General features: G+C 58.6%; 1 protein-coding gene across 1 annotated transcript; it reads right to left on the reverse strand.

Annotated features, from left to right (window-relative positions):
* Positions 1 to 1,251: 1,251 nt before the first annotated feature.
* NAGS (N-acetylglutamate synthase) lies at positions 1,252 to 15,040 on the reverse strand. Its single transcript, XM_075580360.1, has 8 exons — positions 14,439 to 15,040; positions 8,124 to 8,524; positions 7,379 to 7,592; positions 6,076 to 6,256; positions 3,890 to 4,061; positions 3,074 to 3,256; positions 2,117 to 2,578; positions 1,252 to 2,068 (listed from the first exon to the last, which is right to left on the reverse strand). Exons 1-7 carry the CDS (start codon positions 14,769 to 14,771, stop codon positions 2,434 to 2,436), a joined length of 1,629 nt encoding a protein of 542 aa, XP_075436475.1. The 5' UTR covers positions 14,772 to 15,040; the 3' UTR covers positions 1,252 to 2,068; positions 2,117 to 2,433.
* Positions 15,041 to 15,353: the final 313 nt, after the last annotated feature.

Below are 15,353 nucleotides of genomic sequence, written 5' to 3' on the forward strand. Positions count from 1 at the left end.
TAATTTGTGTTCTTTGTTACCTGGGCATACAATCCTTAGATACGCATGCGCGCGCATACAATCCTTAGATACGCATACATGCGCATACGATCCTTTGATACGCATGCGCGCGCATACGATCCTTGGATACGCATGCGCGCGCATACGATCCTTAGATACGCATGCGCGCGCATACGATCATTTGATACGCATGCGCGCGCATACGATCCTTAGATGCGCATGCGCGCGCATACGATCCTTAGATGCGCATGCGCGCGCATACGATCCTTAGATACGCATGCGCGCGCATACGATCCTTTGATGCGCATGCGCGCGCATACGATCCTTTGATGCGCATGCGCGCGCATACGATCCTTTGATGCGCATGCGCGCGCATACGATCCTTAGATGCGCATGCGCGCGCATACGATCCTTAGATGCGCATGCGCGCGCATACGATCCTTAGATGCGCATGCGCGCGCATACGATCCTTAGATGCGCATGCGCGCGCATACGATCCTTAGATGCGCATGCGCGCGCATACGGTCCTTAGATGCGCATGCGCGCGCATACGGTCCTTTGATGCGCATGCGCGCGCATACGGTCCTTAGATGCGCATGCGCGCGCATACGGTCCTTAGATGCGCATGCGCGCGCATACGGTCCTTAGATGCGCATGCGCGCGCATACGATCCTTAGATACGCATGCGCGCGCATACGATCCTTAGATACGCATGCGCGCGCATACAATCCTTAGATACGCATGCCCACATACACTATGGGCACACACACACTAACTGTTAAAGATCTCCTGATTGGTAATCACCCAGTCAGTCTCTCACACTCCTGCTCACCCGTGCACTTGTCTCCTAGATTTTAGCGTGTGGTTAAACTCCGGCGCGGCATCGCTCACTTCAGCTCTACGCCCCAGTTACTAAAAATGTGCTGGTTCTCACATCTTGTCCAAACCCCCCCCCCCCCCTGTAATAACCCCACTCAACCTTCCCAAGTGACAGACGTCACGGTCCCCCTCTGCGTGCCGCCATGTTCAGCGTCCTGCGGTTTCTCTGCCGGCCGGCTGCCGCCTCCTGTGATGTCACTTGTGACGGGGACCGTGTGGTGACAGCAGGAGGGGGGGGGGTGTAATGAGAAGAGCGGGGTTTCAGAGGGAACTCGCACTCCTCACCGGAGGAAAAGAAGTACGGAGGAGTTAGAGCAGGGGAACGTATCCAAAGACAAGAAGAAGAATAGACTGATAGCGACTGCCGACGAATGACGGTATTTTCAGTTTATCGTCACATGTGCAATTTACAATTTCTGTGACAAAACATTGACAAGAGACAAAGAAGTTTCGCTTAAAATGCGCGTGTTCGGCACCCCCCCCCCCCGTTTTCTCTCTTTGTTTTTGTATATATACACGTATATATTTACATAGAGCTGCTGCAGCTGCCGCAGATCTGTTCACGCGCCCTGCCCCAGAGAGCTTACAATCTAAACGTCGGGAGCGGAGGCGTTATAAAGACGTCCGGCGGCGGGATGCGGAGAGGCTCCATCCACATTAACGGCAGTGACATCGGGTTAGGCCGTGTGTGTCCTACAGCAACGCAGCGAGCGTCTCTGCTGTCATGGGAAGGGCCGCTGGGCTATAGGGGCCGTGTGTCACCTCGTCCACGTCTGTAACGATTCCCTTATACAGAGACGTTACATCTCTGCAATCTGTCGCCCCCTCCTGTCTCTCCCTCTTCTCTCTCCCTATCTTCTCTCCTTATTCTCACTCCACTTCCTCTCCCTCCCTCTTCTCTCTCCCTTTCTTCTCCCTTATTCTCTCTCACCCTTTCTTCACCCCCCTTATTCTCTCTCTTATTCCTCTCCCACCCTCTTCTCTCCCCTTATTCTCACTCACTCCCTCCTCTCCCTCCCTCTTCTCTCTCCCTCTCTTCGCCCTCCCCCTTATTCTCTCTCCCTTTCTCCTCTCTGCTTATTCTCTTCTCTCCCCTTATTCTCCCTCTCTCCTTCCTCTACCTCTTCTCTCTCATTCTCTTTCTCTCCCTCTCTTCTCCCCCCTTATTCTCCCTCTCTCCTTCCTCTACCTCTTCTCTCCCTCTTCTCCCCCCTTATTCTCCCTCTTTTTCCTCTACCTCTTCTCTCTCCTTATTCTCTTTCTCTCTCTTCTCCCCCCTTATTCTCCCTCTCTCCCTCCTCTACCTCTTCTCTCTCCTTATTCTCTTTCTCTCCCTCTCTTCTCTCCCCTTATTCTCCCTCTCTTTTTCCTCTACCTCTTCTCTCTCCTTATTCTCTTACTCTCCCTCTCTTCTTCCCCCCCCTTATTCTCACTCCCTCCTTCCTCTCCCACCCTCTTCTCTCTCCTTATTCTCTTTCTCTCCCTCTCTTCTCCCCCCCCCTTATTCTCTCCCTTTCTCCTCTCTCCTTATTCTCTCCTCTCTCTTTCTCACTCTCACGTGCTGGAAGGTTTAGTGAAGGAGTCGGGCAGGCCCTCGGCGTGGTTCACCAGTTCGTACGAGTCCCGGAGGTCGGACAGGCCGAGCCAAAAGAATATCCACCGCTTGTTGGAGAAGCTGCCGTCGCTGTTCTTAAAATACCTGCAGGAGATCGGAGCAAACGGCCCAACAACCTGTGTGTAAGTTACATCTTAACCTGTGTGTAAGTTACATCTTAACCTGTGTGCAAGTTACATCTTAACCTGTGAGCTGGGGGTCCTTCAATATAAATGTCATGGATGTAATACTAGGAGGGACTGACTCCTTAACCATGTCACTGCCATTAGTACACTTTGCCCCTAGGAGGGACTGACCCCTTAACCATGTCACTGCCATTAGTACACTTTGCCCCTAGGAGGGACTGACCCCTTAACCATGTCACTGCCATTAGTACGCTTTGCACTTAGGAGAGACTGACCCCTTAACCATGTCACTGCCATTAGTACACTTTGCCCCTAGGAGGGACTGACCCCTTAACCATGTCACTGCCATTAGTACGCTTTGCACTTAGGAGAGACTGACCCCTTAACCCTGTCACTGCCATTAGTACACTTTGCCCCTAGGAGAGACTGTCCCCTTGAGTGGAACATCTCTTACCAAGGGTTAATGGGGTTGTTGGCTCCGGATCTCCAGAAGAGGGTTTGTAGGTCCTGCCTGACGCACTCCCACAGCATCTGCCCCGAGCCCTGTCCCTGCCGGCCGGAGCTGACCACAAACTTGTCCAGGTACGGCGTCCCTCCCAGCACCGGCTCCATGGTGATTATCGCAGCGGCGTTGTACCTGCGGGAGAATGTCCTACAATGTCAGCCGTACACACATCGCGTGTGGGACTTCACATGTCCCGTGTACATGCGTGAGAGGGCAAGTGTAGGTCCTACAAGTACCCTCATGGACTTCCCTACGTCATGGCACAAAGACTCATTTTGTACGGAGTGGACCCGTCAGCCGGGACCGGACTGAAGCCCTCTCCACTTCCCGTCAGCCTGTAGGGGGGGGCCGCCAGTGATGTTCACCATGACCAAAAATTCTGGAGGTCCGTTGCCACACTGGTGTCGCCGGACCTCCGGCGCTGTAAGAGTCTAGGCAACAGTTCAGAACCACCTCTAGGTCCTTATACTATAAAGTGTGACTGTGCCAATAGCTCAGCTGAAATTTGGGCGCCGTCTCTAGAAGAAGGCCTTATTTATAGAGCTGGGAAGTTTGTAACTATTCCAGGTCGGGGGGGGGGGGGGGGTTTAGCTGTCTTTCCTCCAGTAGAGAAGAGCGTTTTTCCCCCCCCTTAACCCTCCCCCCTCTCCAAAATGGATTCCTTGAGTGCCAACGCTCTTCTGGCACTCAACAACGTGATGGCTTGGTGAAGAAGATCTCTCCACCATGGTTTCCTGAAGCAGAGCCTCGCTCCCCTCTTCTCACCCTTCGGAGAGGTACACGGAGTGCAGTCTGGAGCCCAAGCTGCCGATGTAGTCCTCTCTCAGGGTCTTCTGGAAGGACCTGTTCACCAGCGAGACCAGCCGTTGCGTGTCTATCTCCTGGAAGGAATCGTAGCGGAGGGTGCGTTCTGCGTTCTTAAACAGCGTCCCCGATCCTGCACGGGGAGTCGGGACACAGGGAAGGGGGTCAAAACACAACCCGCAGGCGTTCCTCTCCTGCATACACACACCTGGAGGCACACCTACCCAACACACACACACCTTGAGGCACACCTCTCCTATACACACACCTTGAGGCACACCTACCCAACACACACACCCCAAGGCACACCTCTCCTATACACACGCCTTGAGGCACACCTCTCCTATACACACACCTTGAGGCACACCTACCCAACACACACAGCCCAAGGCACACATCTCCTATACACACACCTTGAGGCACACCTCTCCTATACACACACCTTGAGGCACACCTACCCAACACACACACCCCAAGGCACACCTCTCCTATACACACGCCATGAGGCACACCTCTCCTATACACACGCCTTGAGGCACACCTACCCAACACACACACCCCAAGGCACACCTCTCCTATACACACGCCTTGAGGCACACCTCTCCTATACACACACCTTGAGGCACACCTCTCCTATACACACACCTTGAGGCACACCTACCCAACACACACACCCCAAGGCACACCTCTCCTATACACACGCCTTGAGGCACACCTACCCAACACACACCCCAAGGCACACCTCTCCTAAACACACGCCTTGAGGCACACCTACCCAACACACACACCCCAAGGCACACCTCTCCTATACACACGCCTTGAGGCACACCTCTCCTATACACACACCTTGAGGCACACCTCTCCTATACACACACCTTGAGGCACACCTCTCCTATACACACACCTTGAGGCACACCTACCCAACACACACACCCCAAGGCACACCTGTCCTATACACACACCTTGAGGCACACCCCTCCTACACACGCACGTCTCTCCTATATACCTCCTATACACACAGCTTGGAGTGTGTGTACACCAAATCACTTTATAGACTAAAATAGACTATATAAATGGATGATGTTTTTCCTCTTGTGTTGGTATTCCGGGTGGTGGCTTTGCTCGTTCTATTTTTCATTTATACCCAATAACACCAGCAGTGTATAATTAATTAATATATATATATATATATATATATATATATATATATATATATATATATATATATATATACAGTGTTCGACAAACCTATACATTTGCTCGCCCCGGGCGAGTGGATTTAACCCCCGGGCGAGTAAATATTGGCCCAAGCAGCACACGTTTGGTACTAGGTGGCGAGTAGATTTTTTGGTGATTTGTCAACCACTGTGTGTGTATATATATATATATATATATATATATATATATATATATATATATATATATAAAATAAAAAAAAATATATATATATATATATATAAAATAAAAAAACGAATAGACGATCCCGTTCTGTGGCTAACGAAATGCTTTTATTTGTGCGAGCTTTCGAGATACACTGACCTCTTCTTCCGGCGATGTTACAATGGATAAAGCACGAAAGGTTTAACTAAAAAACAGTGCATATAATAATGTTATCTGTGGCTATAACCTATCCCCCTCCCCGACCCCCCTGTGTAGTCTGCGATTTATGACTTAAGGTGTTATAGTCCCTGAATGTTTGTGATGTAAGAGTGTGTGTGTGTACGTGTGTAAATATAGATGTATAACGTGCCCATAGTGTATACAGCGCTTTACAAAAGGTGTGTGTGGAGTGGGAGTGTATACCAATGGTGTGGGCGGGTGTTGAAATGGTAAGAGGGTGTTGCACTCATTGGTATACACTGCCCTCTCCACACACATCCTCCAGGGCAGCCCCCATAGATTCCTTTGTAAACCAGTATTGCCGACCTGGGAAGAGAGAGGCGAACTCTCGAAAGCTCGTCCTATGACATAAATTGTTAGTCCAATAAAAAAGGTATCACCTAATACTGAAGAACTCATTTATTCTGTACTATATATATATATATGTATATATATATATGTATATATAAATATTATCTCACAGGGGGAGCGGTTGGCTGCTACTGGAATGGATCCCACCGCTGCCACCTGCCCCTTTGCCTCGTCACCTTTATTGCTGAAGAGCTCGCTGAGCAGGGTACTCGCCGACGTCATGACGGCGGAGGAGGCGGGCGGCAGGCGGTTCAGCAGGTCCACGATGACCGTTGCCTGCTGCCGCTGGCGCGAGCTCATCCACACGGCGTTCCGTATCAGCTCCAGGTCTGCGGGGAGGTTTATGTGTCCCACCACCTGCGGGAGGATGGGGGGGGGGGAGGGGGGGAGCGGTGAACACTGCAGGGTTACAGAAGTCTCTGCGGGAGAGGGTGAGGGCAAATGTGTTTGTCTTGCCTGTGGCTTGAACAGACTTGGCTGCAAAGCTGGGCAGTGCTTTGCAAAGGCCGAAGTATAAAGGGAGGTTGCAAAAGTGAAGGTGGGAAAGGGTGGGGGCGCTCAAATGATCTTTCCTGTGTTCTCGCTCTGGTTCAGAACCTTACAACCAGAGTAAGTTCCACGTGATATACTCCCTCCCTCTTTGTAAGTAGATGGGAGAGATGGAAGAGAAGGTTACATTAGTCAATGCAGGAGAGGATACGGGTGGGCTATCTTTCAATCAAACTCTCCTTTTAGGTCATTAGGTGGATTAAACAGATGGAAGGGGAGAAAAGTGGAGGTGGCAGAGGATCCGATTGGAGAGCGCGTTAGGGTAGGAAGTTGAGAGGTTACAAAAGTTAACGTGGGAGAGGGTGAGGGCGACGCAAATGGGGTTTTTACTGTTCTCTCTCGTGTCCAGAAGGTCTTTGTGGATGGAAGGAGTGTGGATAAGCTGAAGGAAAAAAAAAGCTGCGAGGTTACAGAAGACACGACGGGAGAGGATAGGGGCATGCTCATTCTGTTTCCGATATGCTATTTTAGATCCTTCAGAAACACACTGGTTAGCAGTCCCCATAGCCGCCTAGGCAGGGGGGCCTCCATAACTGGGGTGCAAGGCCCTCCACCACCTCCCAGGGGGTGGGATGGGGGGGAGCTATTAAATCACAACCGGGAGAGAGAACGGCCATTCTGCTCCCGGCTGGAAATCTTGCGGTTTGAACAGGATACAAGGTTAAAGCTGGGAAGTGCTGGCAAAATATCGCAAGGGGTAAAGTGTGAGAGGTTACAATAACCAATGCGGGAGAGGGGAAGGGCAAGTCATTCATCTTTTCCAATGTTTCCCCCCCCCCCCCCCCCCCCTCTGGTCCTAACTACGTAACACTGGAGAGACTGCCAGGATGAAGCCAGGAAAGCAGCTTGAATGGACCGCAGGGTAGAAATCTGGAAGGTTACAATAGTCCGTGTGGGAGAGGGTGAGGGCAAACCTGTGGTCTTCCCTACCTTTTCACTCAGGTCCTTCAGGCCGCCCGCCGTGCTCAGGAAGATGATCTTGAGCGGCTGCAGGACGCGGGAGATGCTGGCGGTCACGTCCAGGGAGTCCAGAAGGACGGTGCGGCCGGAGGGGGTCTCCCCGATGGGGCAGACGATGGGGATGTTCCCCGACTCCAGGCACCAGCTGAGCAGCTCCGGCTCCACCGAGGACACTGAGCCGTAGCTGGGGAGGGGGGAGCAGAGGACGGGAGCGGTGTGACCGAGCAATGCTCTGCAGAGTGGCAATGCAGAGGGGAGGGAGAGTGTGGGGGAGGGGGAGGAAGAGGGGTGGGGTAACGGAGGCGCTGAAGATAAGGCTACAGTCTCAAAGAAAGAAAGGAGGCACCTCAGACAAGGGAGGAAGAGTAGGGGGAGAGAGGAAGAGTGGGGGAGGGGGTGGAAGAGAGTTGGGGGGGTGGAGGAAGAGTGGGGGGAAGAAAAGTGGGGGTGGGGGGAGGAAGAGTGGGGGTGGGGGGAGGAAGAGGGGTTTGGAGGGGTTTGGAAGGAAGGAAGAGTGGAGGTGGGGGGGCGAGGAAGAGTGGGGGGTTGGAGGGGCGGAAGAGTGGGGGGTGGGGGGGAGGAAGAGTGGGAGAGCAAGAGTGGGGGGGGAGAGGAGTGAGGGGGAGGAAATAAAGGAATGCTGGGGAGGTAAGAGGGGGAGGTGACGGTATGAACTTTGACAAGGAAGTAATCTATAGATAGGGATATCCCATACCCGCCGTCCTGCGCGTGTTCCCGGCCTGTGATCACGGAACCCTGCGTGTGTTCCCGGCCTGTGATCACGGAACCCTGCGCGTGTTCCCGGGCTGTGAGCGTGGAACCCTGCGTGTGTTCCCGGGCTGTGAGCGTGGAACCCTGCGTGTGTTCCCGGGCTGTGATCACGGAACCCCCATTGAAGAAGGGCACAGCGGTACCGGAGTTACAGTGCAGGGCATCCACCAGGGCCTGGCAGTGCCGGACGAGCAGGGCCTTGCTGACGGGGACAGGCAGCCGGCTGGAGGACGCACTGGACATCCCCATCACCACCAGTGGCTTCATGTCCATCCGCTGCAGGAAGGCCAGGGCAAAGGCCACGCTAGCCACGGACCTCTTACAGCTGAACACGTTCTCGTCCACCTGGGGGCACAGAGTGGGGTCAGGGGGGGGACACAGAGCGGGGTCAGGGGGTGGGCAGAGTAGAGACAGAGCGGGGTCAGGAGGGACAGAGCGGGGTCAGGAGGGACAGAGTGAAGTCAGGAGGGACAGAGCGGGGTCAGGGGGTGGGCAGAGTAGAGACAGAGCGGGGTCAGGGGATAGAGGGGTCAGGAGGGACAGAGCGGGGTCAGGAGGGACAGAGTGAAGTCAGGAGCGACAGAGCGGGGTCAGGAGGGACAGAGCGGGGTCAGGAGGGACAGAGCGGGGTCAGGAGTGACAGAGCGGGGGCAGGAGGGACAGAGCGGGGTCAGGAGGGACAGAGCAGGGTCAGGAGGGACAGAGCGGAGTCGGGAGGGACAGAGCGAGGTCAGGACGGACAGAGCGAGATCAGGAGAGACAGCGAGGTCAGGAGAGACAGCGAGATCAGGAGGGACAGAGCGGGGTCAGGAGGGACAGAGCGAGATCAGGAGGGACAGAGCGGGGTCAGGAGGGACAGAGCGGGGTCAGGAGGGACAGAGCGGGGTCAGGAGGGACAGAGCGGGGTCAGGAGGGACAGAGTGAAGTCATGAGGGACAGAGCGGGGTCAGGAGGGACAGAGCGAGGTCAGGAGGGACAGAGCGGGGTCAGGAGGGACAGAGTGAAGTCATGAGGGACAGAGCGAGGTCAGGAGGGACAGAGCGAGGTCAGGAGGGACAGAGCGAGGTCAGGAGGGACAGAGCGGGATCAGGAGGGACAGAGCGGGATCAGGAGGGACAGAGCGGGGTCAGGAGAGACAGCGAGATCAGGAGGACAGAGCGGGGTCAGGAGGGAAAGAGCGGGGTCAGGAGGGACAGAGCGGGGTCAGGAGGGACAGAGCGAGGTCAGGAGGGACAGAGCGGGGTCAGGAGGGACAGAGCGGGGTCAGGAGGGACAGCGAGGTCAGGAGGGACAGAGCGAGGTCAGGAGGGACAGAGCGAGGTCAGGAGGGACAGAGCGAGGTCAGGAGGGACAGAGCGGGGTCAGGAGGAACAGAGCGGGGTCAGGAGGTACAGAGCGAGGTCAGGAGGGACAGAGTGGGGTCAGGAGGGACAGAGCGGGGTCAGGAGGAACAGAATGAAGTCATGAGGGACAGAGCGGGGTCAGGAGGGACAGAGCGAGGTCAGGAGGGACAGAGCAGGGTCAGGAGGGACAGAGCGAGGTCAGGAGGGACAGAGCGAGGTCAGGAGGGACAGAGCGGGGTCAGGAAGAACAGAGCGGGGTCAGGAGAGACAGAGCGGGGTCAGGAGGGACAGAGCGGGGTCAGGAGGGACAGAGCGAGGTCAGGAGGGACAGAGCGGGGTCAGGAAGAACAGAGCGAGGTCATGAGGGACAGAGCGGGGTCAGGAAGAACAGAGCGGGGTCCGGAGGGATAGAGTGTGGTCAGGATGGACAGAGCAAGGTCAGGAGGGATAGAGCGAGGTCAGGAGGGATAGAGCGGGGTCCGGAGGGATAGAGTGTGGTCAGGATGGACAGAGCGAGGTCGGGAAGGACACAAGCAGGGTTGGAAGGGCCAGAACAGGGTCAGGAGGGACAGAGCGGGGTCAGGAGGGACAGAGCAAGGTCAGGAGGGACAGAGCGGGGCAGGAGGGACAGAGCGAGGTCAGGAGGGACAGTGCGAGGTCAGGAGGGACAGAGCGGGGTCAGGAGGGACAGAGCGGGATCAGGAAGGACAGCGCGAGGTCGGGAGGGACAGCGCGAGGTCAGGAGGGACAGAGCGGGGTCAGGAGGGACAGAGCGGGGTCAGGAGGGACAGAGCGGGGTCAGGAGGGACAGAGCGGGGTCAGGAGGAACAGAGCGGGGCAGGAGGGACAGAGCGAGGTAAGGAGGGACAGAGCGGGGTCAGGAGGGACAGAGCGGGGTCAGGAGTGACAGAGCGGGATCAGGAAGGACAGAGCGGGGTCAGGAGGGACAGAGCGGGGTCAGGAAGAACAGAGCGGGGTCAGGAGGGACAGAGCGGGGTCAGGAGGAACAGAGCGGGCAGGAGGGACAGAGCGAGGTCAGAAGAACAGAGCGGGGTCAGGAGGGACAGAGCGGGGTCAGGAGGAACAGAGCGGGGTCAGGAGGGACAGAGCGAGGTCAGGAGGGACAGCGTGAGGTCAGGAGGGACAGAGTGGGGTCTGGAGTGACAGAGCGGGATCAGGAGGGACAGCGTGAGGTCAGGAGGGACAGAGCGGGGTCAGGAGGGACAGAGTGGGGTCAGGAGGGACAGAGCGGGGTCAGGAAGAACAGAGCGGGGTCAGGAGGGACAGAGCGGGGTCAGGAGGAACAGAGCGGGGCAGGAGGGACAGAGCGAGGTCAGGAGGGACAGTGCGAGGTCAGGAGGGACAGAGCGGGGCAGGAGGGACAGAGCGAGGTCACGAGGGACAGCGTGAGGTCAGGAGGGACAGAGTGGGGTCAGGAAGGACAGCGCGAGGTCAGGTAAGGACAGCGTGAGGTCAGGAGGGACAGCGTGAGGTCAGGAGGGACAGAGCGGGGTCAGGAGGGACAGAGCAATGTCAGGAGGGACAGAGCAAGGTCAGGAGGGACAGAGCAAGGTCAGGAGGGATAGGGCGAGGTCTGGAAGAACAGAGCGGGGTCAGGAGGAACAGAGCGAGGTCAGGAGGAACAGAGCGGGGCAGGAGGGACAGAGCGGGGTCAGGAGGAACAGAGCGGGGCAGGTGGGACAGAGCGGGGTCAGGAAGAACAGAGCGGGGTCAGGAGGAACAGAGCGGGGCAGGAGGGACAGAGCGGGGTCAGGAGGAACAGAGCGGGGCAGGAGGGACAGCGCGAGGTCAGGAGGAACAGAGCGGGGCAGGAGGGACAGAGCGGGGTCAGGAGGAACAGAGCGGGGCAGGTGGGACAGAGCGGGGTCAGGAAGAACAGAGCGGGGTCAGGAGGAACAGAGCGGGGCAGGAGGGACAGAGCGGGGTCAGGAGGAACAGAGCGGGGCAGGTGGGACAGAGCGGGGCAGGAGGGACAGCGCGAGGTCAGGAGGAACAGAGCGGGGCAGGAGGGACAGAGCGGGGCAGGAGGGATAGCGCGAGGTCAGGAGGGACAGAGTGGGGTCAGGAGGGACAGAGCGAGGTCAGAGGGGAACACAGAACATATAATACCCAGGGGCAGAGGTAAGCATAGGGTTACTTATTATAGGGTGCGCTGTGTTTATTCTCATATCCAAATAGGTAACCATGTATTGACCCCTGCCCCGGTCACTCCACGCAAGGCGGGCATTTCTCCCACCTGGCATCCTCACCCTAATAGATTTATCAGCCAGCGCGTCCTGCAGCCTCTGACTACCGGCCCCACCCCCCTGACCGGTAACGTCCCCGGGGCACCGGTAATCCCGTCACCGCCCGAGTGTTACACCGCCAGCGCATCCTGCAGCCTCTGACCACCGCCCCCACCCCCCTGACCGGTAACGTCCCCGGGGCACCGGTAACCCCCGTCACCGCCCGAGTGTTACACCGCCAGCGCGTCCTGCAGCCTCTGACCACCGCCCCCAACCCCCCTGACCGGTAACGTCCCTGGGACACCGGTAACCCCGTCACCGCCCGAGTGTTACACCGCCAGCGCGTCCTGCAGCCTCTGATCACCGCCCCCACCCCCCTGACCGGTAACGTCCCCGGGGCACCGGTAACCCCCGTCACCGCCCGAGTGTTACACCGCCAGCGCGTCCTGCAGCCTCTGATCACCGCCCCCACCCCCCTGACCGGTATCTTCCCTGGGACACCGGTAACCCCCGTCACCGCCTGAGTGTTACACCGCCAGCGCGTCCTGCATCCTCTGATCACCGCCCCCACCCCCCTAACCGGTAACTTCCCCGGGACACCGGTAACCCCCGTCACCCCCCGAGTGTTACACCGCCAGCGCGTCCTGCAGCCTCTGACCACCGCCCTCACCCCCCTGACCGGTCACATCCCCGGGGCACCGGTAACCCCCGTCACCGCCCGAGTGTTTCACCGCCAGCACGTCCTGCAGCCTCTGACCACAGCCCCCCACCCCCCTGACCGGTAACTTCCCTGGGACACCGGTAACCCCCGTCACCGCCTGAGTGTTTCACCGCCAGCGCGTCCTGCAGCCTCTGACCACAGCCCTCACCCCCCTGACCGGTCACATCCCCGGGGCACCGGTAACCCCCGTCACCGCCCGAGTGTTTCACCGCCAGCGCGTCCTGCAGCCTCTGACCACAGCCCCCACCCCCCTGACCGGTAACTTCCCTGGGACACCGGTAACCCCCGTCACCGCCTGAGTGTTACACCGCCAGCGCGTCCTGCATCCTCTGATCACCGCCCCCACCCCCCTAACCGGTAACTTCCCCGGGACACCGGTAACCCCCGTCACCCCCCTAGTGTTACACCGCCAGCGCGTCCTGTAGCCTCTGACCACCGCCCTCACCCCCCTGACCGGTCACATCCCCGGGGCACCGGTAACCCCCGTCACCGCCCGAGTGTTTCACCGCCAGCGCGTCCTGCATCCTCTGATCACCGCCCCCACCCCCCTAACCGGTAACTTCCCCGGGACACCGGTAACCCCCGTCACCCCCCTAGTGTTACACCGCCAGCGCGTCCTGCAGCCTCTGACCACCGCCCTCACCCCCCTGACCGGTCACATCCCCGGGGCACCGGTAACCCCCGTCACCGCCCGAGTGTTTCACCGCCAGCGCGTCCTGCAGCCTCTGACCACAGCCCCCACCCCCCTGACCGGTAACTTCCCTGGGACACCGGTAACCCCCGTCACCGCCTGAGTGTTACACCGCCAGCGCGTCCTGCATCCTCTGATCACCGCCCCCACCCCCCTAACCGGTAACTTCCCCGGGACACCGGTAACCCCCGTCACCCCCCGAGTGTTACACCGCCAGCGCGTCCTGCAGCCTCTGACCACCGCCCTCACCCCCCTGACCGGTCACATCCCCGGGGCACCGGTAACCCCCGTCACCGCCCGAGTGTTACACCGCCAGCGCGTCCTGCAGCCTCTGACCACAGCCCCCACCCCCCCTGACCGGTAACTTCCCTGGGACACCGGTAACCCCGTCACCGCCCGAGTGTTACACCGCCAGCGCGTCCTGCAGCCTCTGATCACCGCCCCCACCCCCCTGACCGGTAACGTCCCCGGGGCACCGGTAACCCCCGTCACCGCCCGAGTGTTACACCGCCAGCGCGTCCTGCAGCCTCTGATCACCGCCCCCACCCCCCTGACCGGTATCTTCCCTGGGACACCGGTAACCCCCATCACCGCCCGAGTGTTACACCGCCAGCGCGTCCTGCAGCCTCTGACCACCGCCCCCACCCCCCTGACCGGTAACGTCCCTGGGACACCGGTAACCCCCGTCACCCCCCGAGTGTTACACCGCCAGCGCGTCCTGCAGCCTCTGACCACCGCCCTCACCCCCCTGACCGGTCACATCCCCGGGGCACCGGTAACCCCCGTCACCGCCCGAGTGTTTCACCGACAGCGCGTCCTGCAGCCTCTGACCACAGCCCCCACCCCCCTGACCGGTAACTTCCCTGGGACACCGGTAACCCCCGTCACCGCCCGAGTGTTACACCGCCAGCGCATCCTGCAGCCTCTGACCACCGCCCCCACCCCCCTGACCGGTAACGTCCCTGGGACACCGGTAACCCCGTCACCGCCCGAGTGTTACACCGCCAGCGCGTCCTGCATCCTCTGATCACCGCCCCCACCCCCCTGACCGGTAACGTCCCCGGGGCACCGGTAACCCCCGTCACCGCCCGAGTGTTACACCGCACCCGTTTTCATGATTATTATTAATAAAAGTCACGTTATAATCCACCCAGCTGTGTAAATATGGCTTCCCAATGGCCCAGTCCGCCATGAGCATCCTCCCTGTTGTCGCGGTAACCGCGTGCAGGAGGCCCACTCCGTTGCCACGGCGACCCACCTCGATGATGGCGAAGGCCTGCTGGTAGGTGGCGTGCATCTCCTGGAACTGGGCCAGCCAATGGCGGGCCTCGCTGGGGGTCCCGCCGCACTCGCTCAGGAAGGCCCGGATGTCCCTCCGCACCAGGGAGCGGTCGACCAAGGGGGCGGCGGCGGCGCGCGGCTCCTCGCCGGCTTCCCATTGGCCGGGCCGCCGGGGGGTTTCCTCGTCCGCTCGGGCCGGGCGTTCGCGGACTCCGGCGCGCTGGTGACGCACAGACCCTGCTCCTGCCAGCGCGCGGAGGAAGCGCGGGGTGCGCGGGGACAGAGCCGCGAGGCAGCCAACTCCAGCCATGGGGAGAACCTTCACAGTCACAATCGCTGGCGTCTCTCCCTCTCTCTATCTCTCTGTCTCTCCCTTGTCTCTATCTGCTCCCTCTCTCTATCTCTCTCTCTCTCTCTCTCTCTCCCTCTGTCTCTATCTCCTCTGTCTCTCTCTCTATCTCTCCCTCTCTCTCTATCTCCTCTCTTTTTCTCTGTCTCTATCTGCTCTCTCCCTCTCTCCTCTCTCTCTCCTCTCTCTCTCCTCTCTCTCGTTCTCTGTCTCTCTTTCCACTCTCCCTCTCCCTCCCCCTCTCTCTCCTCTCCCTCCCCCTCTCTCTCCTCTCTCCCTCCCTCTTCTCTCTCTCCCTCCCCTTCTCTCTCTCTCCCTCCCCTTCTCTCTCTCTCCCTCCCCCTTCTCTCTCTCCCTCTCCCCCTCTCTCTACCTCTCCTTTTTCTCTCGTTCTCCCCCTCTCCTTTCTTCCCCTCTTTCTCTCTCTCCTTTCTTCCCCTCTTTCTCTCTCTCCTTTCTTCCCCTCTTTCTCTCTCTCCTTTCTCCCCCCCTCTCTCTCCTTTCTCCCCCCCTCTCTCCTTTCTCCCTATCCCTTTTCTCTCC

Source organism: Ascaphus truei, chromosome 23 (genome assembly GCF_040206685.1).
Source record: "Ascaphus truei isolate aAscTru1 chromosome 23, aAscTru1.hap1, whole genome shotgun sequence".
NCBI classification, from domain to species: Eukaryota; Metazoa; Chordata; class Amphibia; order Anura; family Ascaphidae; genus Ascaphus; species Ascaphus truei.

Bases quoted from the DNA above. Each gene is read 5' to 3' on its own strand.
- NAGS (XM_075580360.1), bottom strand. From the start codon at position 14,771: ATGGCTGGAGTTGGCTGCCTCGCGGCTCTGTCCCCGCGCACCCCGCGC. The intron at 8,525-14,438 runs GTGGGTCGCCGT...CTGTGCCCCCAG, and splicing joins AGGCCTTCGCCATCATCGAG to GTGGACGAGAACGTGTTCAG. The intron at 4,062-6,075 runs GTGACGAGGCAA...CTCCCCGTGCAG, and splicing joins CGAGCTCTTCAGCAATAAAG to GATCGGGGACGCTGTTTAAG.